Source organism: Peromyscus maniculatus, chromosome 6 (genome assembly GCF_049852395.1).
Source record: "Peromyscus maniculatus bairdii isolate BWxNUB_F1_BW_parent chromosome 6, HU_Pman_BW_mat_3.1, whole genome shotgun sequence".
NCBI lineage: Eukaryota > Metazoa > Chordata > Mammalia > Rodentia > Cricetidae > Peromyscus > Peromyscus maniculatus.
The window spans coordinates 38,651,050-38,676,712 of record NC_134857.1 but is presented as its reverse complement, the minus strand read 5'-3'; the positions used below and the strand labels follow the sequence as shown (position 1 = coordinate 38,676,712).

Here is a 25,663-nt window from a genome sequence, read left to right as displayed (position 1 = left end):
TTAGTTTCATGGTTTTAGGATAAAGTCTTCTCAGTTTATTTCAACTTTAAAGATGACTAGTCAAAGATACTTCATTTTTACTTTATACATGTATGTTTATCAATAATTAAATTTTTGAGAGCTGTTCCATTATCAAAATACACTAACCATATAAAGATGCCTGGGGCAGGAAATAGTGATAAAAATCATGTCATGGAAGTTTAATAAATATTTTTGTCTTTATTTAGGATGTGAAAGCTATAGTAACACATTCAATCCATAGTGCAATCCATTCAATTGGAGGGATTCAAGTACTTTTCCCACTTTTTGCCCAACTGGACAATCGACAGCTCAATGACAGTCAAGTGGAAACAACTGTCTGGTAAGTTTTCTTTGAATGTATAGTATGCTACTTATACTTCACATGCTTATTTTATACATGTGTATTCCATACTACATACTATATTACAGTATTTGGGTCTTAAGTGCCAGTAAGAATATTCTTAGAACTGAGGCAGACATACATCTGCGTAATATAAAAATAACCATCAATGCTTAGATTCTGATTATCATAAAAAAAATTCCTCCCTAGAAATGGAAGAAATAATTCTAGATGTAATAAAGTGATTTTGATATACAGTTAAGGAAAAGACTTAGTTAGCTCCAAACTTATCTGTGAAAATGCTCATAGTCTTGTCAGATTATATCAAACTACTAAGTTCAATAAGTTATACAGTTTATAGCTTAAAAACTTACTCATTTTATAATCCTATACCATGATCTAAAATTAGAACAGTGTTAACATAAGCTCTCTGTTAAATATACATTTTTGAGGAACACACAAAGATGGCAGTTTGTTCATGTTCAGGTAAAATTGAAATGTCTTTTTAATGAAGTTGAATTCATGCTTACTTCTCATAACTTCCCTTATTTTATTAAAAATACCTTGTTTATCAAGTTCTGATTTATGTATTTTCTAAGGTTGAGGATAAATTTCAGCACTATATGGCCACTTTGCTTTGGATTTTAAGAGTGAGTTACATAGACAAACATTTTTTCAGTCCAAAATAAAAAAAAATACTTCACTAGCATGTACATATTTTTAGTGGGTTATTGCATTTTGAATTAATGGCAAACTAGTAAATGAAATTTTGGGAAAAGTTTAATAGCCAGTAAAATATACGGCATGGTTTTCTCAAATTAGCTGAGTTGGCTTTGAAGATTTCTGTGTTAGTATTGATAGTGGTATTGTTCCTTCCTGTATTAAGAATGTCGTTTTGTAAGAAACATATTGAAATATAAATCTTATTCTCATTAATAACATTCAGTGCCTGTCTATAGGCTATCCTTTATTTCAATGTAATATAAAGGTTGGAGTTTTGAAAGTCAAAGCTTTGATGGGACAATGAAACCTGAGCTTGTGTCCTTTTGGGCTATTACTTTACAGTGAGTCTTTGCTTATTTTGATCCTGCAGTAGATCAATTTAGTGAAAACAGAGACAAAAACAAACAAACCATGCAATATGATCCTGAATTTAAATACAAAATGTTTTGCTGTTTATACCTAAGGGGAGTGTGATGCATTATGACCTACATTTTAAACTAATGCTGTGGAGAAAATGCCTTGCAATTAAACAGTCCTTAGGAATTACTTGGAATTCATAAATTTTTAACTTGAAAAATATTTTCCAGTGAAGATTTAGAAAGAAGGTAATTTGGAGTGTTATAACTAAAATTACTACAATAATATATTTCTTTATGGACAGCTATTATAAAATATTAGTGTTAGTAACACTTCTAATGGTTATTTGGGCCTTTTCACCAACATATGTGGAAGTCTTTTATGCTTGAGTTCAAAACTCATTTCAGTGCTTATATTTAACTTAATATTTAAGTTGTGTTTATTTAATCAAGGTGGTAAAAGGGGAGAATTAAACATTCTGATTTTTTACTTTGTTTTTACTATACATCTCAGGTCCCCCTCATAAATACTAATTCCAATTTATTTAATGATGTACATTTTGTCCTTAGTTTATAGATGATAGAAAACATGTCATAGGAAAAAAATTCTAATCCTCTTTAATAAGAGTACACATCCACATCTAAGACACTGTGGGATTCCATTGTGTGCTCCCTTGATCTTTCCAATTATTATTTCATTAAGCGTTTCATAGTCTTTGATATCTGAGGCATGCTGTTTATAAACATTTGTTGTCAGTTGTACAGTCTTTTAATGTTTACTCTTCATAGGGACCAGCATATAATACAGTGTGTGTCAGCAAGAGAGCCATTTATTCATAAAATGCTAAAAGCAACTTGTTACAGATGATTTCTTTCTCACTTGATGAATACAGATTTTTAGCTACATAAAGGTTTATAGAATTTCTTGCTTTATGCTCATCAATTCATAAAGATGAATGGTACCTTAAAGTAGGATTATCATTTTAGGTTAGCCAGTATTAACTTGTTTCAAATAAACAAGAATCACTCTAAAATGCTTTAATTTTCCAATGAAAGTTCAGTATACTTTTAAAAACTGTTTGTTTGTATATTAAATATGCAAAATCTCATTTTTCAGTGTCTTTCAAGAGAAATTGAGCTAAGCTATAATAACGTTTTGCTCTAGTTTCTGTGTTTCATTCTGAAGCATTTTATTTTCCATGCATTAAGCAGTGCCTTTTTATAAAACTTTTTACTGTTTTCATAGCCTCAGTTTTGGTTCGGTGTAGGAGGACGCAAAATTAAACTCACTGAGGGTAAACTTGTTTTCTGGAGTCGGATGCGTGACTTACTTGTGCAGGATGATTGTTCTATCTTTATTTTATCCTGAATGTTGCATTATTATGTTATCACTCAATTCCTGAACTTTCTGGTCACTTAGTTTAGGATTCAGATCTTGAGCTTAATATTATTAGTGCAATTTACAGTACATTATTAACTCTTTCACACCACAGTTTGTAGTAATATAGCCTTTGAATAATAGGGACTTCAGTTATGCAGAATAAGATATGCAGGTAGATCTACAAACCCTCTGGGTTTGTTATTAGGTTGAGTGAGCTAGATAATTCTATAAGGTTTCATCATATGCTTTGATTTTGTATTTTCAATACTGTGTATCACCATTCTTCTTAAGGTAATATAGCAAAAGCTCATATTACTTTACATGTGACTTCCTTTCTACTAATGATCTTACTTACGTTAGATATCTACTTAATTACTGAAATAGGACCAGGACTTTGAACTTTGTATTTTGGCTGTTATGATAACAGTATAGAAATCAACACCAGATTCAGAAGCCTGAACATTCTAAGATGGTTTTTGGACTTGTCTTCTACTGTAGTACTTAATCTCTAGGAGTAGTTGTCTTGATTGCCTTTAAAGAAAATACATAGGTGTAACCTTCATCAGTGTGCAAAACTGTAATTGACTCGTGGATGAATAATACTGAGCAGAGTCAAATAGCTTGTGGCAATACATGTAGTAGTTGTTCAGGAATTTGTAGTTCAGTAAGTAAATTAGGCCAGTGTCTTATGTTGGTGAAACTATATGCTCCTTATAATTATTAACTACCTTGAACATCGCTGTGAACAACAAAACATCCAAATATCTTTGACCCCTTCTTTGGTTCAGGTAAAATTAGACATTTTGAAATAAGAACAAGCAGTTAAAAACTTTAGGCGATGCACACAAAACAAGCATTCTTTCTTTATTGTGTGACAGTGTAAATGTTTTTTGAACCAATGATTAAGTTGATTTTTTCCCATGAGGCAAAAGTGTATTGGAAGTTCTCAGCAGAAATTCTGTGGAGCAAAGATAAAGTTTCTTTTGGTTTCAACTCTCTTCTGTACTCTGATTTCCGATCGTAGGATTGGTCATGAGTTGATAGAAGTTGTATATGATATTCCTTGAGTATTTACTCTTGTATTGTGTCTGTTCCATCTGAAAGACACTTTCACTGTTAGTTTACTAAAGACTGTTCAAAAATAAATAACCAAATGTGATTGTTCGTGCCAGCAATATCTTATTTCTGTAAAACATAAAATAAGCTACTATCATTTGTAAACTATAGCCCAATACAATATTTTAAACATTATCCTCATGTTATGTGAGCTAACTGTATTCTACTGATGATGAGAAAGAGTGAACATGAATAATCACAGGATCATACAAGCTTAGTGAGGGTGGATGTAAAGGTTCTGACTAAGAAGGCCTGAGTTCAGAGCCACATGTAGAATCTTATGAATGCTTCTAGACTATGATATTTCATAAATTAAAAATTAATTTCAAGTAATAGTTTAAATGAAGTCATGTAGGTCTGTAAGTATTTCCTAGACAAATTAGTTTTTTTACTTTTAATTATACCTGTAGGTTTTATCCTAGAATGATGGAATGTAAGACACCACTCATAGAGAATTTCACAGAACATTTGTATCAGTGATCATGTATTTCAAAGGTCCTCTTACAAGGTGAAAATTGCGACATGTTAGTTAGTTTAGTAAAGTTAAATAATTCTTTTCTTTCTGTCTTAAATCATTCTGTCTTGACTTACCAAAGTTATTCCTGTGATCAAGTTGACTTATATGTCCTCTTAGCAATAATCAGTCCTAATGAGCTCGTTTGTCATACATTAAACTTAGATGCTTCATTGTTTAGCTATAGTAAACTTATTTTGCTCTATTCAAAAAAGTGACATCAAATGTTTTTGATTTTTAATTCAAGAAAATGTACTGCTATACATAGATTGTTACCTTTTATTATGTGCTTTTAATCCAACTAGCCAAAACATAATGTGATTGTGTATGCTAAGCCAAAGAAGTAAAACCAATGTTTTTGTAAGATGGTTTCTCCTAGTGGAGGTTGATGTTGTCGATATAAAATATAATTAGTGCTTTTATTTTCAATTTTATTTAAATACTTTATTAAATATTTACTAAAGTAATTCATTCAATCTTATTTCCTTGATTTTTTTTAATACTTTTATGGAAGAACATGTTACTTCACTTAACAGTCACATTTCCTTGTTAGCCACTATAAAAAACAAAACAAAAAAACCAAACAGCAACAGTGAATTGTAAGGAAACCATTTTTTGGGGGGGGGGCGGTTTCGAGACAGGGTTTCTCTGTGTAGCTTTACACCTTTCCTGGAACTCACTTGGTAACCCAGGCTGGCCTCCAACTCACAGAGATCCGCCTGGCTCTGCCTCCCGAGTGCTGGGATTAAAGGCATGCGCCACCACCGCCCGGCTAAGGAAACCATTTTTGAAGTTAAACTACTTAGGTACAGCTCATGGAAATAATAGATGGCAGGTGGCCATTTTTGTTTTATTTATCTAGACAGAAGACTGGATCATTATTAACCTGTTCTAAAATGTTCCCTAAAGTCATAGATTTGGTGGCCTCATACATTTCTCATTTTTCATTTAATATTGTTTGCTTTTCAGTTTTTCTTCAGATTCAGAATCTGAATGTGACTAGAATTTTAGATTTTGTAGAGCATCAGTTATACTTATCCTTCTCTGGTACTATAAATCTTCATTGTGTTTGAGCAAACTCTTAATCTCTTGATAGGCATGTCTGTCTGTACAGTACAATTTTCTGAACAACAAATTTCTTCTTTTTCTGTTGATTACTTGATGCAGAAAAGACAATTTCAAATATTTTTTGAAAGTTTAGGGGTAGATACTATAAAAATGTTAAACAATACTTGTTATTTCCAAATTCAAATGTGTTAATATTTTTTTTTCTTTGTGGTTCATTTGTTGTATAAGTTATTTTAGGTAACATCATTGAGAATCTCTCCTTTAGTAGCCTAACAGAACACGGAAGGCCTTTGTAGAATTGCTTTGATATTACTTTGTTGGGGTATCATTTAGAGGCTTTCATGGTGGTCATACTTTCCTTTTGGCAGAGAGATTAATTTCTTTTTGGACAAGTTACTAGCAAAATCTCTGCTTTTAAGTCTCATCTCTTATTACATGATAACTCAGTGTGAAACTTAAAGGCAAGATCACAATAAGGCAAAGATGGAAGAGAATCTTGCTGGAAAGATTTGGGGATGCTGTCTTCTTTGAAGTTACAGTTGGCTCAGAGCAGTTGCAGATTTGACATGGAACTTTTGTAACTCTGAAAGCCAGGTTTACTAGTTACTACTTTAATACAGTTCAGGCACGGTTGAATTAAATATGAGAATTCAAGGATTTCTAGTAGACTAGTGGTCAGAAACCCAAGGGAAAGAAGTTTGTACGGATCAGTTCCTATGAAATGAGCATCTTGCACAAGGGTCATGTGCAGACATACATAGTGCCATGAACTGCTTGGTTATTCTACCATATATTCTCATGTGGCTGTGAATTGGACACATACAGCATTTCCCCTAAGTCTAAGAGGAACTTGGATGTTGAATTTATAAACGAGTCCTTATAAAGGGCTGTCTTGACATCATTAATTTATGATTTAAAAGCAAAAAACAAAAACAGACTTGCAGATAGATTTCTGCCAAGGACACAGAAGAAAGTATGTGCTTAGCCCTCAATAATTATTCAAATAATAACAGAAGTTTATTATCCTGGTACTTTTTCTATCTCACATATGTTTAGAACATCTGTATTTTAGACTCTAATTTCTGTATAAATCCTTGACATTTATCGGTTTCTGAATTCCATTTTGAGATTTTCTATGATAGCTTGATGAAAACATTAAATTTATTTCACTCTAGATACTTCCTTTACAATTCACCTTTATTAATGGGCAGTGTTACTTTGAATCTGAGTATTGAAGATTTTTATTGACAGCTTTTGTGGATGGAGAGACTCAAAGCATCTTGAAAACATATTTATGTTTTTGAACAGTTATTCATGGAAAGAAATTAATTGTGAATATCTATCGGTTTCCAAGAAAATGAATGAGATTTTTTTGTTTATTCTTTACATGCCTTCCTCAGTTGCATATCTGATAAATGCAGCAAAAAAGACAATGTGCCTGAGGGATTCAAGAAAAATTCTGGAATATTCAATATTCTCTATTACATTTTCTTTTCTTGTGCCAAATTTTCTATACAATAAATGGGATTTAAAAAATATTAACTCAGAGCAGTTTGTGGAATTCTTGAGGTAAATCTTGTTTGTAGGAACATCTAAAACATATGCATTTATTAAAATATTTCTACTACAGTTGGTGGTTTCACATAAGGAAAGTTTAGAACTTAAATCTAGAAAAGACCAGTGGGACAAAATCAGTAGGTTCCAAATTACAGTTTAACGATGGGAATGAGTAGCTCTGATGTCATGTGCATGGGACTGTGACTCTAGGTAAGGGACTATGAATGTCTTTACCATAAGTGAATGTCTTTAGCATAAGTGATGTATGAGGATGCAGATATCTTAAAATCATTGAAACATCACACAGTTATAGACATACAGAAAGATAACGTTACCCCATTAATATGTACAGTTATTCCTTTTATGTAAACAATATTTGGAAAGAGGAACTATTAATACCTAGGCCAAAGTTTGATCTATAGTTAATGCCTTCATGGCTTGTGGTCTACAGTAAATATCCTTAACAATTAAAGGAGGGAGAAGCTGTAAGTTATGTAAATTTATTAACATAACATCAGTAACATGCAGTAAGATTTTTATTTCAATAAAAGTAGCAATTTTTTGTTTCCTGGATTTTGTAAAGTTGTGAATGACTTTGGATCCCTAAAAGGAGTCATGGCATCCATCAATATTACAGCCAAAATCTAGACATTCATGAGAAGCAAGGGTATTTGTACTTACTGACAGCCTCAAATCCATGACTCGAGCAGATTTCTCAAAATGAAACTTTCTATTGCTTCATGTAAGAACAGATGACTCATATAAGAACCACCTCTAGCCAGTGTCTCTTACAGACATTAATCTAGTAAAAAAAAAAAAATAGCGTGAAGATTTTTGAAGTGGGATGTTGGTGTTGCCTTTTCTGTTTTAGTCAAGTGGTCAGGTTTTTGTTTGCCCACAGCTGGAGTAACTGGTTGGTAGGGAACATTGAGTAAGGATGATGTAAATCCATAGAGGAAAATCATTTTATATTGGCTGGGTATTAAAAGGAATTTTAGGATTGGTCTTAGGTTACACTTCATAATTTGTATCTATACCTACTGAGTGAAATTACAGAAGCCAAAAAAAAAAAAAAGCTGTTTTGGAATTGTGTGCGAAAACAATAATAATTGAATATTGTTCTCATGAGTCAGCATTCACATAATTTAAATATTAATAAAATAATCTAGTTTTCTGTCCTCCACAAGTCACTGTGTATGTTTGTTAAAGTGTTTGGTCTCTAAGTATCATGAAGAGCTTTTGCAAAGTATTGTAAGAACTGAGACAAGTTTGCTGTTGCTGTAGCTTTCTGACCCAAGTATACTAGAATATATAATGTGAAGATAAAGAAAAATTAGAATTAAGTAAGGAGAGACTAGTGGGACAAAATTTTGAAGTACATAGTAGTGTATAGTGTTTTGGTTTTCTTCAGGTCTGCTTGTGTTAGGATAAAAAAATGCAGTGTCAAATTATACATGAACTTTGGTGGCTTTCCTCGAGAAAGACATATTATTAACACGGACAGATACAGTCACTTAGGGATTTGCTTTTAAATCTCACTCTCATATCTCAGAGGAGCCAGTATTTATTTTATTATAAGAATGAGATTAGAGAATTACACATGAACTCTTTACCTTTGATCCCACTAGAGACTTCTGCTCTCATTTTGTTGATTTAGACACATGGCTAACTATAATGGAGCTGGGAAATATAGTCTGTTTATATAAGGAGAAGGAAGCTAACATGGGAATGATGATAACTAGTGTCATCTCTGGTCTACTAGTTTCTTATCTTGTGAATTGCTATAGTTCTTGATCAGAATGGCAGCTCAACGTTAGGAAAGGATCTGAAGACAATTGACACTGTGACACTATATAAACTTGATTAACTGGTAATGTAGTATTTATCACAAGTCTTTCCCATTAGCATACAAAAATCACATGATAGTGAATTACATTGGACCATCTTAGTTTGAAGAGTCAATTAAATTAGTAAGAAATAAACATTCCTGTAATGAGCATATTCTATTTGTTTCTGTCTCTCAGTATGAGAAGAAAATCTTTTATTTGGCAAAATTTATTGACTATTTGAGAGCTCTTAAAAGTACAGAGTAGTAGGTAGAGTGAGTAAATGGTGCAGACTTCATAGTACCTTTAAGGTAGTGTCGTGCTCACTATAGTTTGTGACTTCTGTATACTCAGGGATGAACTATATAAACTAGAAACCTAGGATTGAGGAAGAAGGTATGGGGGTGGTGTTTTTAGAGAAACCAGAGAATATGAGTGAGAATGACTACATCTCTAAGAGAAACCCTTTATTTCTAGTAGAGAAGTTATTGTTCCTTTTCCTTTCTTCATCCTGCCCTTTTGTGTCCTCATTTCTAGCAGTCAGTCTCATCTCAACGAAAGCAGATGCACTAATGAAGCCTAACCTATCACAGCCAAACCTGAGGGAGGGGCATCCTTTCCTTTGGCCATTGAAATAAATCATCTCTGAGCTTTCCTTTTTTTTTTTAATTTTAATTTTTTATTGTCTCGGTTTTCCTACTGGTAGCTTTGGATATAGGAAGAGTTAGAGAAAAATATAAAAGAAGGAGAAGAAAAAGTCTCAGTTTTTTTTTTTCAAATAAGGGAAGTGAAAGTGTCAGTGAGATCCTAGAAAGGGGAGTATTCTTTACTGTGAGCCTATGCAGTTTTTAAAGCCTCTTCTGTGCTGTATATATGGACTTGATCTATATCAGGGGCAACAAGACAAGAAAACTAAGATGAGTTACAGAGATTGTAAACAGAAAATGACAATGATCAGTTTTCAAAGATGGCATGAATTTCTTTATACAAATTCTCAAGGAATTGACACACATGAAATTGCAGATTTAGTTGAGTAGTTTTACACTCTTTTGCAAGTGTAGGATTAAATATTCTCAAACAAAATTAAACTATGTTTCTCTGTATCTTACAATGTGCTGTATGACACCTAATTAAAAAAATACTTTCAAGGGTGGTTTCAGAGGCTTAGATAGTTTAGTGTTTAGGAGGGCATACTGTTCTTGCAGAGAACCTGAGAACTTAGGAGATTGGTTCCTGCATCAGATGGTTAACATCCTCCAGCTGAAGGGAGCTAGTGCCTCTGGTCTCTGCATGTACCTGCATACACAGGCCTATACACACACTGAGAAAGGCAGGCAGGCAGGCAGGCAGGCACGCACGCACGCACGCACGCACGCACAGACTTTTAAAAGAATATGTAAAAAATTAAGTGTTTAAGCATAAATTGTGTAAGATATGTATAGGTTCTGAGTGCTGAAAACTTCAAATTGCTAATAAAAGAAATTCAGTATTTAAGTAAATGCACTCCACTTTCATTATCCATTCATTAGTTGATGGACATATAGACTATTTCTATTTCCTAGCTATTGTGAACAGTAGTAAACATAGGTGAACTAGTATGTCTGTAGTTGTATATAGTGTCCTTTGATTATATGCCTAAGGTGGTTTTTTAGTCACTGTACTATTGCTGTGAAGAGACATTATGACTACGGCAATTATGAGAAAGCATTTCCTTGGGGCTTGCTCACAGTTTCAGAGATTTAGTCCATTATCATCATGATAGGGAGCATGGCAGCATGCAGGCACATATGGTACTGGAGAAGTAGCTGAGAGTTCTAGATCCTGATCTGCAGGCAGCAGGAAGAGACTGACACTGTGCCTGACTTGAGCATTTTAAACATACACCTAGTGATACACTTCATCCACAACAAGCCACACCTCCTAATCCCTCTCAGACAGTACCACTCTCTGATGACTAAGCAGTCTAATATATGAGCCTATGGGGGCCATTCTCATTGAAACCACCACAGTGGTATAGATGGACAATATAGTACGTCTGGTACTAGCTTTTTGAGCAAGCTCCCAGTCGATTTCCATAGTGGCAGTACCAGTTTGAAAAAGCTTTACTTTTTGCTTTTGTAAAGCTTCCTAAGATGCATAATATATTTTTTAAAAGTTTAAATGGTGTTACCCTATAATGAAGGGACAGTGCCTCTTCCAGACACCGTAACTATCAAATAAAAACCATGGTACAAGGAATGGGTTATCTTTTTTGGAGGTGTTTTTCACCTCAAGAGATATCCACGCTTCAGTAGATGGTTCCACACCTAGGCACATACTGTTAGCACTAAGTGGACTTGCTAGACTTCAGAAAAAGAGCACATGAAATTTCAGGGGAAGTGGAGGGGGGGGAAGAACTTGATCAAAACACATTATATACATGGATGGAATTCTCAAACAAAAATGCTATGAAAAAACATGCTACAGATTGAAATAATAACCCATTTCTTATTTGAAGAAGGCTTCTTTCAGTTATATACAAAGCACTGTTAGCCCTCAAGTGTTGTTCGAATCTTAGATGTTCTTTTAATAAAAAATCCAGAGCCAGATATCAGGAGAAGCAGAACAGCCAGCCACTAGCTCTTACCTCTACAAAATCCTCAGCCTAAAGAGAGTGAGTTCCTGTTTCCTCATGCCTTATATACCTTTTCTGCCCTGCCATATTACTTCCTAGGATTAAAGATGTGTGTGCTTCCCAAGCAAAGGCATGAGATCTCAAGTGATAGGATTAAAGGTGTGTGCCACACTGCCTGACTTCTATGTCTAATCTAGTGGCTGGCTCTGTCCTCTGATCCCCAGGCAAACTATATTAGGGTACACAATATATCACCACACTCAAGTATAAAAAATAATCCAATTAAAATATTGTCAAAGAAATCCCACCTAAGTAGACACGTTATTAAAATGAATGTGTCACAATAGCTCAAGAAGGTTTTCAACATTGCTGATGGGGGGTTATCACTGTTAAATAGCATTATACACCTAGTAGAATGGCCAGGGGAATAAAAGAAAAACAAAAAATGAAACAACAACAAAAACACCTGTGCTGCCGATGCTGGCAGTGATGTGCCACAGAGCAGAACACCAATATTAGTAGGATTACCAAAGGGTACAGCATCTTTGGAATATAGTTTGGCAGTTTTATATTAAGTCAGCCACATCATGTGTATTTTAGCTTTCTACTCCTTGGTATTATTTATGAGAAAAGAATGGAAACTGCTCATATGCAAGCATCCTTATTTATTTTTATAGTAGCCTTATTCACACTGCCTTGCTGTAACCTTAGTGCTCTCTTGAGATGAATGGTTGTCCAAAATGACTCATCATTTTCTACCATGAAATATTTAAAAATTAAAAATACTCTGAAATATGTATTTACTGTAATGAATCTCAAATTTGGGCAATATATGGAAATCTAGAATGGAACCTTGGAAGATCACGTACTTACTCCACTTACATGACTTTCTTAAAAAGTCAGAGCTGTAGTGACAGAGAAGCATTCTTGCTACGTTACAGGTATTGAGGTGGTGTGAGTCCAAAGCAGAAGGGTGAGCACAAGGACATTTTAATTTGTGGGTGCCCGTGGAGGCCAGAAGAGAGCACCAGATCCCCTGGAACTGGAGATACAAATAAGCTACCATATGGGTGCTGGGAACCAAACCTTGGTCCTCTGCAAGAGCAACCAGTGCTCTTCACTGATGAGCCATCTCTTCAGGCAATGTATACATTTAACATTTTTGTTTCTTTCATTGGTACATCTAAATAGTAAAATTTTAGGCGTTGAAGTTTTTTTTTTTTTTTTTTTTTGTATCTGTCAGATGTAGGATGTTGAAATATAAAGTCACAACCTATAACAGAGGAAAATATAAAAACTTGAGTTTTAGAACATCTCTGCAAATCTCAAGTATTTTCATGTTTAAATCACCTAAATGAAAACATTGAAATTAACGAGCAAAGATTTCTTGCAAAAAATACCCAGAAGGTACCCTGTGCTACCACCCATACTTCTGTCTGTCCTTTCTTCTGCCAGCGGTGCAGTTGCTGTATGGAAGCAGTTGCCTTTGCTGTGAAGCTTCTGTGCCCACTGAATAAGGCAGCTTTGCCTGTGCCAGTGTTTCCTTGCAGAACTCGCAAGTGATGTCCTTAGGAGCACCTTGTTCAAAAACTGCTGTTGCAGTTAGGAACTTGGTTTAGGCCTTTCTGAACTGTAAAGGAGGTTAACTCTTCTGAGATAATGATTCTTTTATTAAAAAAAAAACTTGTTTAAGTACTGGGAATTAGATTTATTGCCTTACGCATGCTAGGTAAGCTTTTCTCCACTTACCTATATCCCTGGATCACCTCCCCCCCTACCCAGCCCCTCCACCTGTTAAAAGTTTGTGACAGGGTCTCACAAATTTTTTTGGATCAGCCTTGTCCTTTCTTTGCACCCGACACAGAATGATCATCTTGTCTTGGGGGTGACAAAATAGCACAGAATCTATGGTGTAGTAGGTATTTTATATGATTTTAATAATCTTTGAAAGATTTTAGTGTATTTTAACATTAGGCTACTTAAAGAGATGAAAAATGATATTATTTTCAAAAGATTTTAATGATATCTTAATCTACTTTTGAATTTAATTTGACACTCATTTCGCCTATAGGGTTTTTAAGATATTAAATTCACCATTTTTAAGGAGAAGAGGTATTGGGTCTCAGCAAAAATCTTTAAGTTTTGCATAGGTTCATTACATTCTTTTTAATAAAAAGATGTTTATTTTGAAAGCCAAATGAGATATGATAGCTTGTTTGTTTTAATATAAAAATCAAGTATTCAGATTCAATTTTTATATGAGATGGCTTTAGAAATGTTCATAGATTATATGTTCATTCCTTCTAACTTCATTTACAAAGGAGGCATATCTTTGCAATATCTTGTGTATCTGAATACTAAAAGTACCCAAAGATATTAAAACTTTCTTGATTCTACCAATGAATAGTCTCCATTAGTTATTTTGAAACACTAAGTGGAAAAAGCAACAAAAATAAGTCAATCTATATTCACATACATTTTAATGGAATGAAAATATAGTATATAAATTTTCATTTAAAATTATTTATATTAAATATAGTGACTAAATATTCTCATATGTTGTTCACAACTGTTATATGATTCTCTACTGAGATGGTGAGCAGGCCTTGACAACAAATATCCCGAGTTGTTGGTATCATGCTACCTCTTCACCCTCTGATGTTTAGCTCTCACAAATAATGATACATGAATATTATTTGCTAACTTAATCAACGCTTATTAAGAATTGGAAGATGGTAATTAAGTTTTCAGGAGAAAATTCCCCATAGTAGATTATTAGTGTCATTGCACTTCAAAGGAGACAGGATTTAAAATCCCCAACCATTCCTAAAGTAGAATTGTTACTTAGAAAATAATACATTATAGTACTTTTAATTGGAAAGGTTAGCAGTTTTCTATTACTGCATAATAATTAATACCCTCCAATCTGCCCAGGAACCCTCTGACAGTCTGTCTCTGGCTGGCTGAAGCTGTATTTGACAGCCATGTTTTATGTTTTCTTAGTTTTGGCTGACAGAGCTGCTTGCCTTTCTTTTGGCTTAGTGTATATGTTTAGACCCTGACACATGAAGTGATGTGTTCTAGACAGGAAGTGGAATACAGTAGATATAGGAATGGGCTGAAGTATCCTTTATATTTGCCTTTGTATCTAGGGGAGTTGGAAATAGGCAAGAATGGAGAGAAATTTTGTATGGCAGTACACAGAATTTTGCAAGTTTATTGTGAGCCCTGCAGCAATCCGATGCATTTTAGTTACTGGTAAGTTTGTTAAATTACGTTTGAAATTGTACATCTTCAAAGATGGCCATCTATTTGCTATTAAGTCCACTTTGTCAGAAATACCTTATTTTTAAGATTTTTTTTTTGAAAAGATGCGATACGATTATTGCATTTGCTCTTAGGTATAAATTACAAATGCTTTGGTTAGTAAATGCATTTGAGTTTTCTGTTGTCATGGATAATACCAAAGTGGAATCAGTGTTTTATGGACAGCATGATCTTGTGTTCACAATTTTGAATTATAACAAATGTGTCCTTCTGCTTCTGCACAGGAGTGGCACTGTACTTAGAGGCCTGAGTTCACACATTACATGACTGCAAATGAATAATTTTGTGATATAAAAGATTTGTAAAAGTCCACGGCATCTTTGTAATTTTATGTGCATGTGTGTGTGACTTTCTCAAAGAATAGTTCCAGCTTTTCCTTGATGTATCATAGGGACCATTGCAAGGCAGACTTGAGTCTTCTCTTTTGACAGTTCTGATGCTTAGGAACCCACTTTCCTAACTCATGTGTAGGTGAAATTCCATGAATAGGTTTGAAAATTGTGGAATATCTATGCAGCAGCTTTATTTTCAAACATTTAAACCAGAAATGTTATACGTAATAGTAGATTTAAGTGGTTGTTTGTGAAATGGACTTGACTATTGACCCAATTCATTTGAAATCAACTAGATTGTTTAATAGCTTCTTTACAGAATCCCAAGGGAGTCTTTGCTAGTTGTGTTTTCCTTAGAAATACTTACCTTTGACTCAGAGACAAAGTAAAAAGAGTATCACTGTTTGGTAATATTCATTTTCATTTTTGTGTGTGTATGGTTTAAGGATGTAGAACTAGCTAATATGATTAAGTTTTAATTTCCTGTGATGAAGTACTTTATTTCTGGGTAGTATGTTTATCAGAATATCAAGTAGTTTGTTCAATTGTCACTTTTTATAATAATGGTAATGATCATTTTGCTGTTGGTTCTTGTTATGAGAACATTTTTTAGTCTAACAGATAGATAGATAGATAGATAGATAGATAGATAGATAGATAGATAGATAGATAGATAGATAGATAGTCCAAATAACTAGAGAAGTGTGTTGTCAATACTTTTGAAACCAGGACAGCTAAGTAAGTTAAAGTCCAGTTAAATATATTTCTTTTATAATCGTTGAGCTTTCCTCATTATCAAATTTTCTTAAATATTTTTAAGAAAGAATACTGCTGTGTTTATTGTACATAGGCAATATGAGGCATATTACAAAACATTTCAGATAGATAGTATTTCAGTTCCTGGTAAAGTCTAGTATATGGCAATTTCTTCTAACTGTGTTAAGCACATATAATGAAGGCTGTATATTTTCATTCATGTGTCAGTGCTGAACACTCTAACTCATGAAGAAATACATTATCAAAGCTTAATTCTTTGCAGTCACTTTCCTTTTGTTTCCTCATTTACTCATTCAGTGTATATATCAAGTGCTTATCTTGTCTGGTACCCACTCTTATCTGATTTTATATGTTTGTGTGCACTGTGTAATTAATTTTAGCAGCTTTGCACTTCTATAATACATGAGTCATTTCTATACTTTGCTCTCATGAACTTTCCTGAGGGCATGTGTGGACATAAGTGGTATGTGAAATTTCTCTGATTGATTTTTATAAATCAAATAAGTGCTTATAAACAATAGTTCTAAAATAAGTTTAAGAACAGGTATGTTCTTCACAAACAATTTCCTGTACATATTTCAAACTGTTATAGCCTCTTTTAAATATAATATTATGATAGTGTATATATTATAGAATAGTGATATGTTTCTTTTGCAAGGTTCACTCAAAGTAGGTTTATATATATGAATTAGTTTTTATATATGTATTGATACATTTTATGCTTAACTGGGAAATAAATTATACAGTTATTTTTTTAGTTTATTGTTTGTTTGTTTTTTTTTTGAGGATAAAACTAACCACATCTTCTCTTGTGAAAATGTACATGTTTGTATATTAAAAGTCATACAGCATTTTAACAAAATAGAAATTAATTTGAATGTTTGTTATTGTTTGGCATAATAAATTACTGAAATGGAGCACTATGTTTATAATAAATATTTAATGACTACAAAATGAAATTGTCTGTACTTTACACACAGTGCTACTCTTTTGGCATTCCTCGTTGAACTACTTAAAAGTTCAGTAGCCATGCAAGAACAGATGCTGGGTGGAAAAGGCTTTTTAGTCATTGGCTACTTACTTGAAAAGGTAAGAAATACACATTGATGACTTTTGTATGTAGTTTTTGTCACTAGTATAGTTGACAATCACTAATCATATTTTCTTAAGTTACCTTTTGATCTTTTAGTGATAATATTGTTTGGTAATTAAATATCATTTTATATTATGCTTTGAATGTAAGCATTGACTTCGAATTAAGAAATTGTGAATAAAAGTAGAAACTGGAGAAAAATTCTCTCCCAAGCCTAGGGAGTCTGAGGCAGGAGAAATACAAGTTTGAGATTAGTCTGGGTTACTAAGACTCTGTCTCAAGAAAACTCAGTTTGAAAAGATTTTCCCTGTGCAAGTGCTATAGAGAATGACCATGATCTACAACTTGCAGTGACCTATAAATGTGAGGGGGAAAAGGCAAGATTTGAAGTGTGCATGTTGCTAAGCTAAGATTCCGGTATATTAGGTGAATGTAATGCATTCTTGACTTACACTGTTTTGTCTACAGTGGTTTACTGGAATACAACACTATTCTTGAGTACATGCACTAATCCATTTTTTTGAAAAGATAATGGATCTGCTGCATTGCAATCTCATCTTTGCTGTAAAACAGGGACATTATGAAAGTAAGATTTTGTTTTCTGTTTTGTAGGCAGTGAACAGTTTTTATCTAGCTTCTTGGTACATTTCAATAGTTGATAATGCAGTCATCTCTCTTTATTATTTGCTCTTTAAGATCACCTCGCTCCTTTTGCCTTTGTGTTTTTATATACATTAACTCATCAGTTTACATAAAACAAGCAGTTTTAATTATTTACAATGTCTTCTGTTTTTGTGCATATAAAATTTACCTGATTTTTGATGGATTTATTTTTCATCAAACATGTTATTTCATGTCTTAACCGTTTTTTTATTTTTTGGCTTGTCATGAACATAGAAATAGAATTATTGATTAGTTCATACCATTTGTACTGCTATTGCTACTCCCTCATTAATTATAGGCCTTTGTAGATGCCTTAAGATTTTGTTTGTGGAAGTATTATCATCCAAAACTGATGACTTAATTTCTTTTCTGATAACTATTTCTGTTTTTCCTGTTGCTTTATTGTACTATCTGAGACTTCTGGTGCGTTGACTAGAAGTTAAATAATGGACACCTCTTATTACTGATCTCATGGACAGTGCATTTAATAATTATAATTTAAAATATAATCTATTGCAGTAGAATAGATTTTATAGTTTTTTTCCAAAACCCAATTGAATTGTTTATCATTTTAAAATTTTTTCATAAAAATTTGTCATAATAATATTGATTTTTTTAAATATTTTTTGTTTGCACGTATGAAGTTCTAATTTGTTTCTTACTTTGCAAACCATATTCATTAATTTCTAAATAGAAAACTTCCATTTACTCGCAAATACACTCTTGTTCCTGTAAGGTTTTCAGATAATCACCATACTGGCATTCATATTGCTGAAACCTTGGCTCCACTGACCTTGTTTTGTTGCTTGGTTATTTAGATTTTCTTTACTTTGATACCAGCTGCAACATTACATTCCAGCAATGTCGTTCTTCAGTTTTGTGTCAGTTTCTCTATTTCCTTCTGAAGACTACCTTTTACCTGCTGGTCTTATTCTTGAAAACCTTTTCTCCTATAACTCGTTCAATTGAGCTCATCCATTTGGTTGCTTTCATTATCCTATAGATACTAATTATTCTGAAGTTTTTCTCCATTTCAGTACTCACTAGGATGTCCAGTGAGTGATCTGCACAAATTTCATTTACCAAATTATTGCTTCTGATTTTTCTCTCAGATATTCTGTTGTCCTTTTTATCTAAGTCAATTTTATTATCATTTAGCTAGACCTAACATTTTAATCCATTTTGACTCTGGGTTTTCTCACACTAAATCCAAATGCTCAATAATTATGTTTAGTCATCAGAATATATCCAAAATCCAGGACTGGAGAGATATCTTAGTCGTTAAGAACACTTGTTGCTCTTGCAGAAGATCCAAGTTCAGTTCCTAGTACCTAGATGGTGGGCTATAACTATCCATAATTCCAGTTCCAGGGGACAAAAAGCCCTCTTCTGGCTTTACTGGTCACTGGGCATGCTTATGGTACATATACATACATGTAGGCAAAACACTCTTACACAAAAAATACAATAATCTTAATATATCTTTAAATACAATAATCTTAATATATCTTTAAAACTTAATGTATGCAGAAGCAATTGCTATTTCCTACTCTTTACTTTCCTCACTACATGCATGGATACCATCTTAGTCCCAATATCATCCTCTTTCCACATTAGTTACTTTTCTAGTTTTATATCTCTTGCTGTGATAAAATAGTGAACAAAAGCAAGTTAGGGGAGAAAAGCATTTATTTTAGCTTACAGGTTGCTGCCTATTATTGAGTTTGTGAGGGCAGAAAATCAGGCAGGAATTTGAAGCAGAAACCATGAAAGAATACATGCCAGCTGGCTAGGTGGATGGCTCAGACTCATGCTTTGCTATTTTCTTTGTAGTCCAGGACTACCTTCCTAGGGAATAGTGCCACTCACAGTGAGCTGGGACCTCCTATATCAATTAACAATCAACATAACCTCCTATGGCGTATCCACAGGGAAGTCTAATATGGGCAGTCCATCAATTAAGACTACTTTCTTAGGTGACTCTAGGCTGTTTCAGGCTAATGGCTAAAACTGGCAAGTATATTTACATATTTCATCCTTTACTTATACTCATACTACTTTAAATGATCTTACTCCTTATTTGACTGAATTGTTAATCTTATACCTCTGGCATCATATGTTACCACTCTTCTTGACTTCACTATGTCATCCCTCTTTGCCTTTCTCCTAGCAATAAGTGTGTGCATATACATACATGCTGGTCTTTGCAGTACCTTGCTCCAGTCTTCTATTAATTTTCTTCTGTATGCACCTGAATCTTTCACCTCTTTCTAGGGCATGCCTGTAGTGACTACTTCTGGTTAGATGCCTCTACTTGAACTTTCTATCACCTTTTATAATAGTGCTACCAGCTAGGGGCCAAGCCCTCCTTACATGAGACTGAACAATACTTCACATCCAAATAACAATAGCCTATCAGTCTTCATCTTGTCAAGAAACCGACAGAGCATTTGACTTGAATTATCAACAAAATTTTAATGTCTGGCTATTTAAAAAGTAAGTTGCAAGCATTGTTAAGGTAATTTGGTTAGATCTGGAGAATGATGATTATTTAGTATAACTCAGAGGAGAGTGTTGTACTTGAGTGGATTGATGTCTTCAATAAAGTAATAGTATATTGATTTGTACAACAATGTCCCCACTTCGTTTTCTTTTTGTCCAGTAACAACCTGCTGATGGATCAAACTAGTCAAACTTTTAACTGGACATCAACAGGCAAGAAAATTTCCCAAGCACAGTGATAAGGAAAGTTACAGAACCATCTAAACAGTGAATTCAGTGTTAGGTTTGGTTACATAAGTCTTAGATGATATCAGACACCAGCTTTGTCTAGGTCTTTTTTATGCTCTCTCCAGGATTGATTTATACTACAGCTGTTCTCCTTCATGTATCCAGGGTTTTTGCTCTATACCCTTGCATCCAGGTAGAGAGACAAATTTCATTTTTTGTATCTATATACAGTTCTTCCCTTCTAATTGATCTGTCAGCCTAGGGCTTGCCTTCTTTTGTGTCTATATTTGTTTTATTGAAAATGCTAGAGTTTGATACTGGGTCTCTGAAATAATGTTGTCACCTGTCCCCCAACATCAGATGATTAATATGATTTAGTTAGGTTGGTGGATCTCATCCTTGGTATCTTGGAAAAGCAAAATTAATATTAAGGTTCAACTATTTCATGATACACATTTTCCAATTAAAATAATTCCCACAGTTATGTAACATATGGCCATACATGTATTGAATGATTTTTTTCAATAAAGTAAAATTTCCTGCTAAGCCATTATATCCTATAAATGTTGGACAAATATTCTTTTATTCAACATAAGTTGCTCCTTATAGCATTCAGTGCTACTATTTGCTGGTTAGTTACTTCCCAGTGGACACTAATTGTTTTTTCTGATATTTCATATTCTATTTCCAAATACATTTACCTATACATTTAATGTGTTACATAGCTTTCCTGTGCTCTTCCTTTCCATTTCCTCCATTTCTTTTTTTAAAGATTTATTTATTTACTATATGGATGCTTTGCCTGCATGTATATCTGCACCAGTTGTATGCCTACTGCCTGCAGAGGCAAGAAGAGATCTCCTGGAACTGGAGTTACAAACAATTTTGATTACTGTGTAGGTGCTTGGGGTTGAACCTGGGTTTCTGCATGAACAATCAATGAGCCTTTTCCCAAGGCTCCTTCCTTATTTTCTTTTGAACTAACTCTCCAACCAGGCTATTCTAGAACCCATTGTCATCCTCCTTTAGCCTTCATACGAGATCACATCTATGCACAGCACTTGGCTTCATATACTTCATAATTATGTGTTCATGGGGATATTGGCCATGTCATGTCCAGAAGACACTGTTTCACAGCTGTCTTCCCTGACCTTGTGTAAGGAGGATCGGAATGTGACATGGTGATAGGAGGTGACAAGAATTGAAATACATTGAAAAATGTATGAAATTGTTAAAACAATGAATAAATTAAAATATTCTAATGTCATATGGCTTGAATCCCAGAGTTTACATTTCTGTGATGTTCACATTGTGATGCTTCTGCCTAAGATTTATTCTTATTAACTGCCCAAGTATAAATCCCTTATGTATGTGTGTGTGTTCCCAAATGTCTCACACATGTGAAGAGAGCACTCTACTACTTAGCTAAACATCTGCATTGCTGCATCTTTTTTAAAGATTATTTTACTTGTAAAAATGAAAACAAATTACAAAATAGAAAAAATATAAAGCAATCAATTGAAGTAAACACTTCAAGAACAATTGGTTTTCTTTTTATCTTTTCTAATCTCCCAGTTTATCGTTTCTGTTCTTGCTTACTTTTTGAATTTAATATGAATATTAGTTAAACTTTTTTTTTTTTTTTTTTTTTGGTTTTTCGAGACAGGGTTTCTCTGTGTAGCTTTGCGCCTTTCCTGGAACTCACTTGGTAGCCCAGGCTGGCCTCGAACTCACAGAGATCCGCCTGGCTCTGCCTCCCGAGTGCTGGGATTAAAGGCGTGCGCCACCACCGCCCGGCTTTTTTTTTTGTTTGTTTTTTTGGTTTTTCAAGACAGGGTTTCTCTGTAGTTTTGCGCCTTTCCTGGAACTCACTCTGTAGTCCAGGCTGGCCTCGAACTCACAGAGATCCGCCTGGCTCTTTAGTTAAACATTTACTGAGGAATTACAGAAGGGACTGGAAGATAAAAGATCAATAACATAGTGTGCTCTGTTTCACGAGGAAAGAAAGGTACATGGATTACTTAGAGAATCTGAGACATAATGAGTAAGTACCATTCACAGGCCAAAGTAAATACTATTGCAGAGAAAGTTCATTGTACACATGGTAAAACTTTGAGTCACCAATAAAACTCAGTTTTGAAGAAAGTTTTTGTAAAGATTAAATGTGGATCTAAATATACTCTCCAGTAGCATTAATGAGCATAAAAAGACAGACGTCTTTATGTAGAGGTCCAATGTGTTCATGGCATTCAGCAAGTTCAAAACCTATCTGTAAACAATGAATTACTATCAGATGAATATAGTCCTAATGCTTGTTGGCATTGACAGGCTTTTGGCGTTTGAGATTAGATTATCAACTTTTTTGAAGACCAATGTGTTTTCTATGTGACCACATTTTTGTTTGAAATTATATTATAGGGTAGCATTGGCCAAATGGAGTATAACTCAAGAATCAAATACAAATTAAAATGTTTAGTAAAAAGTTACAAGTGAATTAATATTTTTTTAGCCTCGTATATCCAAAACATTATTATAGTATTTGATTAGTTTAAAAGTGAGAACACTTTTTTTTTTTTTTTTTTTTTTGGTTTTTGTGCGTAGCTTTGTGCCTTTCCTGGAACTCACTTTGGAGACCAGGCTGGCCTTGAACTCACAGAGATCCACCTGCCTCTGCCTCCCAAGTGCTGGGATTAAAGGCGTGCGCCACCACTGCCCGGCTTGAGAACACCTTTTAAAGCATTATTTTCATTATATGCTATAATAATCTGTTTTACACCCTTATAGGACATCTCACTGTAGGCAGGCTGTATTTTAAATGTTCATCAGTTACATAGGATAGTGACTACTTTATCAAACTGTTGTGAAGAATGATCATGAGTTTTGGAAGGTCTATTGTTTAGCTGTGTTTAGTGATAAGTCATATATTGGTGTTAGCAGTTGAGCATTTGTGATGGGAATACTCTGCACAAAAATGTTATGTGAAGAAGGTCGGAGTGTCATCAAAAGTGATATTTTATTTATAGTGAAAAAAGTGCAAAGGAAGTCATATTTGAGCAGAGGTCTCTGGATTAATCTAAGGATCATGAAGCCAAATGAGAACATTGTGTCCAGAAAAGTCATGTCTGATTTTATGATGGCCAGGCCAGGCCAGGCAGATTTGTGCAGAGGCAAGCAAACTTCATTTGTCAGTGTTGAAATGCCTAGAGGAATAGAATATAGGGTTCTACTGTGCTTGTTGTGAAATGATTTTAAATAAAAGCACTCTTTTTTCTTTAAGTTATTATAATTATTTTACCCTAATTTCTATAGGATCTTTTGTCATTTTGAGTTTCTTATTCATAATTTACTTTACTTCTTTATATTGAAAAGAGTTACTTATCTGTAACTGGACAAGCTATCACTTCAAAGGAATATCATAAAATTGCATTAACTACATTTTTACAAACAGACAATATACACGTTTGTGCCTTTAATTTAAACTTTTGGGACTATTTGAATTAGTCCTATAAACAATATATAATTTGATATCACAGACTTTTCTAGATAGACTTTCTGTTTCTGCCTTTAGTCATCAAGAGTTCACATAACCAGAGCTGTCTTGGAGCAGTTTTTATCATTTGCAAAATACCTGGATGGCTTATCTCATGGAGCACCATTACTGAAGCAGCTTTGTGACCACATTTTATTCAACCCAGCCATCTGGATACACACACCTGCAAAGGTCTGTATTTCAGGTTCATTCATTTACTTTTAGTTTAATGTTATAAAGTAAAGTTAATGATATAGTTTATAGTTATTGAATCTAATGTATCCAGTTGAAAACATTCAACATTTTTTTTTGCTTATTTTCTAGTCAGTGTAAGGCAGAGATAAAAATTTGAATATGTAAATATAATAAATGAAACTATAGTTAAATGTTAAACTTGGTGTAGAACTGTTTTTTTGTTATTAGATATGATTCATAGCTTGTCAACAAAGAGAATCGTGTGCAACTATTAAAGACTAGGAAAAGAGAACAGAACACTGATCATTTAGACTAGGAAGTTACTTTCATTTTGAACTCAGATGTTTTATCATTACAAATATTTTTTATAAGCATATACATAAACCACAGTATTTTTCTAGAAATTTATATAAAAGCCTTATGTAGTATAATTGAATTTAATCCTAACTTAGGTCTGTATGAGGAATATAGTGATTTGGGATTGTCTTTTGTAGCTTTGAAATCTTTTTCACAACTGAGTAAGTAATGTTTAACTCCTGTTTTTCATTGAGCTTATCTCACTATGGCACTATGTCCACAGCTAATAATTGTTCCCTCTTCTAACTAATGTGCCCGATTGTCATGTTCATATGGACAAAATCTACGTAATAGCTCTGTATGGTGGCACTACATGAAGAAAGGGGAGTCCCACACCCTTTGTCACGTGTTATGGCAGTGCATGAACACTGCAGCTGGTCCTCTGGGGAAGGGTGTGCTCAAGGAACTACTAACAGATCCTTTCCTTAGGAGCTGTCCTAGACACAGCTACATCATTTTATTTCTTATAAGATTAGCCCCAATTATGCTAAAGCCTCAGTTATAATTGATAGTGGCTATTATCCTTAGAGAGAGAACCTTCTTTCCTAATTGGGTCATGTGGATTATCTTTACGGAAATCACTTTCATTGGGTATTTATTTTGATTATTACTTTTTAAGATACAAATGGCTATTAAAAAACTTATTTAAAATCACACAAGAAATTGTAATAGTGTGTTGCCAATTTGCATTTGAACTAAAATGGAATTTATACTTAATGAGCACTTAAATTTACTTTAATTATATATTAGGTTCAACTTTCCCTATATACCTACTTGTCTGCTGAGTTTATTGGAACTGCTACCATCTATACCACCATACGAAGAGTTGGAACAGTATTGCAGTTAATGCACACATTAAAATATTACTACTGGGTCATTAATCCTGCTGACAGTAGTGGTATTACACCTAAAGGACTAGGTAAGCACCCCTGCCACCACATTTCCATTTTCATGTGTTTGTCTAGATCCTGGGTACAAGTAAAATGGACACATGTGCATGGCCACAGTTCTCCTTTAGCTCTTTGATTTCTTATCAGGTAGAATAGTATCTTAGAAGTTGCATGTGGTTAAAAAAAGAGTCTAGGGTCAGTGCCATAGCTCAGTGCTTCAGGCACTTGCCTCAAGAAATTGATGACATGAGTTA

The 25,663-nt window shown here is 33.8% G+C and overlaps 1 protein-coding gene across 8 annotated transcripts in view; it reads left to right on the top strand.

The window, feature by feature from the left end:
• Window positions 1-25,663, top strand: part of Nbea (neurobeachin) — a 545,747-nt gene that overhangs the window by 106,078 nt on the left and 414,006 nt on the right. For 7 of the 8 annotated variants that reach the window (XM_076574103.1, XM_076574106.1, XM_076574104.1 and 4 more), the window contains exons 10-13: window positions 228-361; window positions 16,933-17,041; window positions 24,007-24,159; window positions 25,270-25,438. In XM_076574103.1, the coding sequence (XP_076430218.1) occupies window positions 228-361; window positions 16,933-17,041; window positions 24,007-24,159; window positions 25,270-25,438 (565 nt within the window). Of the gene's footprint in view, window positions 1-227; window positions 362-14,668; window positions 14,775-16,932; window positions 17,042-24,006; window positions 24,160-25,269; window positions 25,439-25,663 lie in introns of all 8 variants that reach the window. The other variant, XM_076574109.1, reaches the window with a different exon arrangement.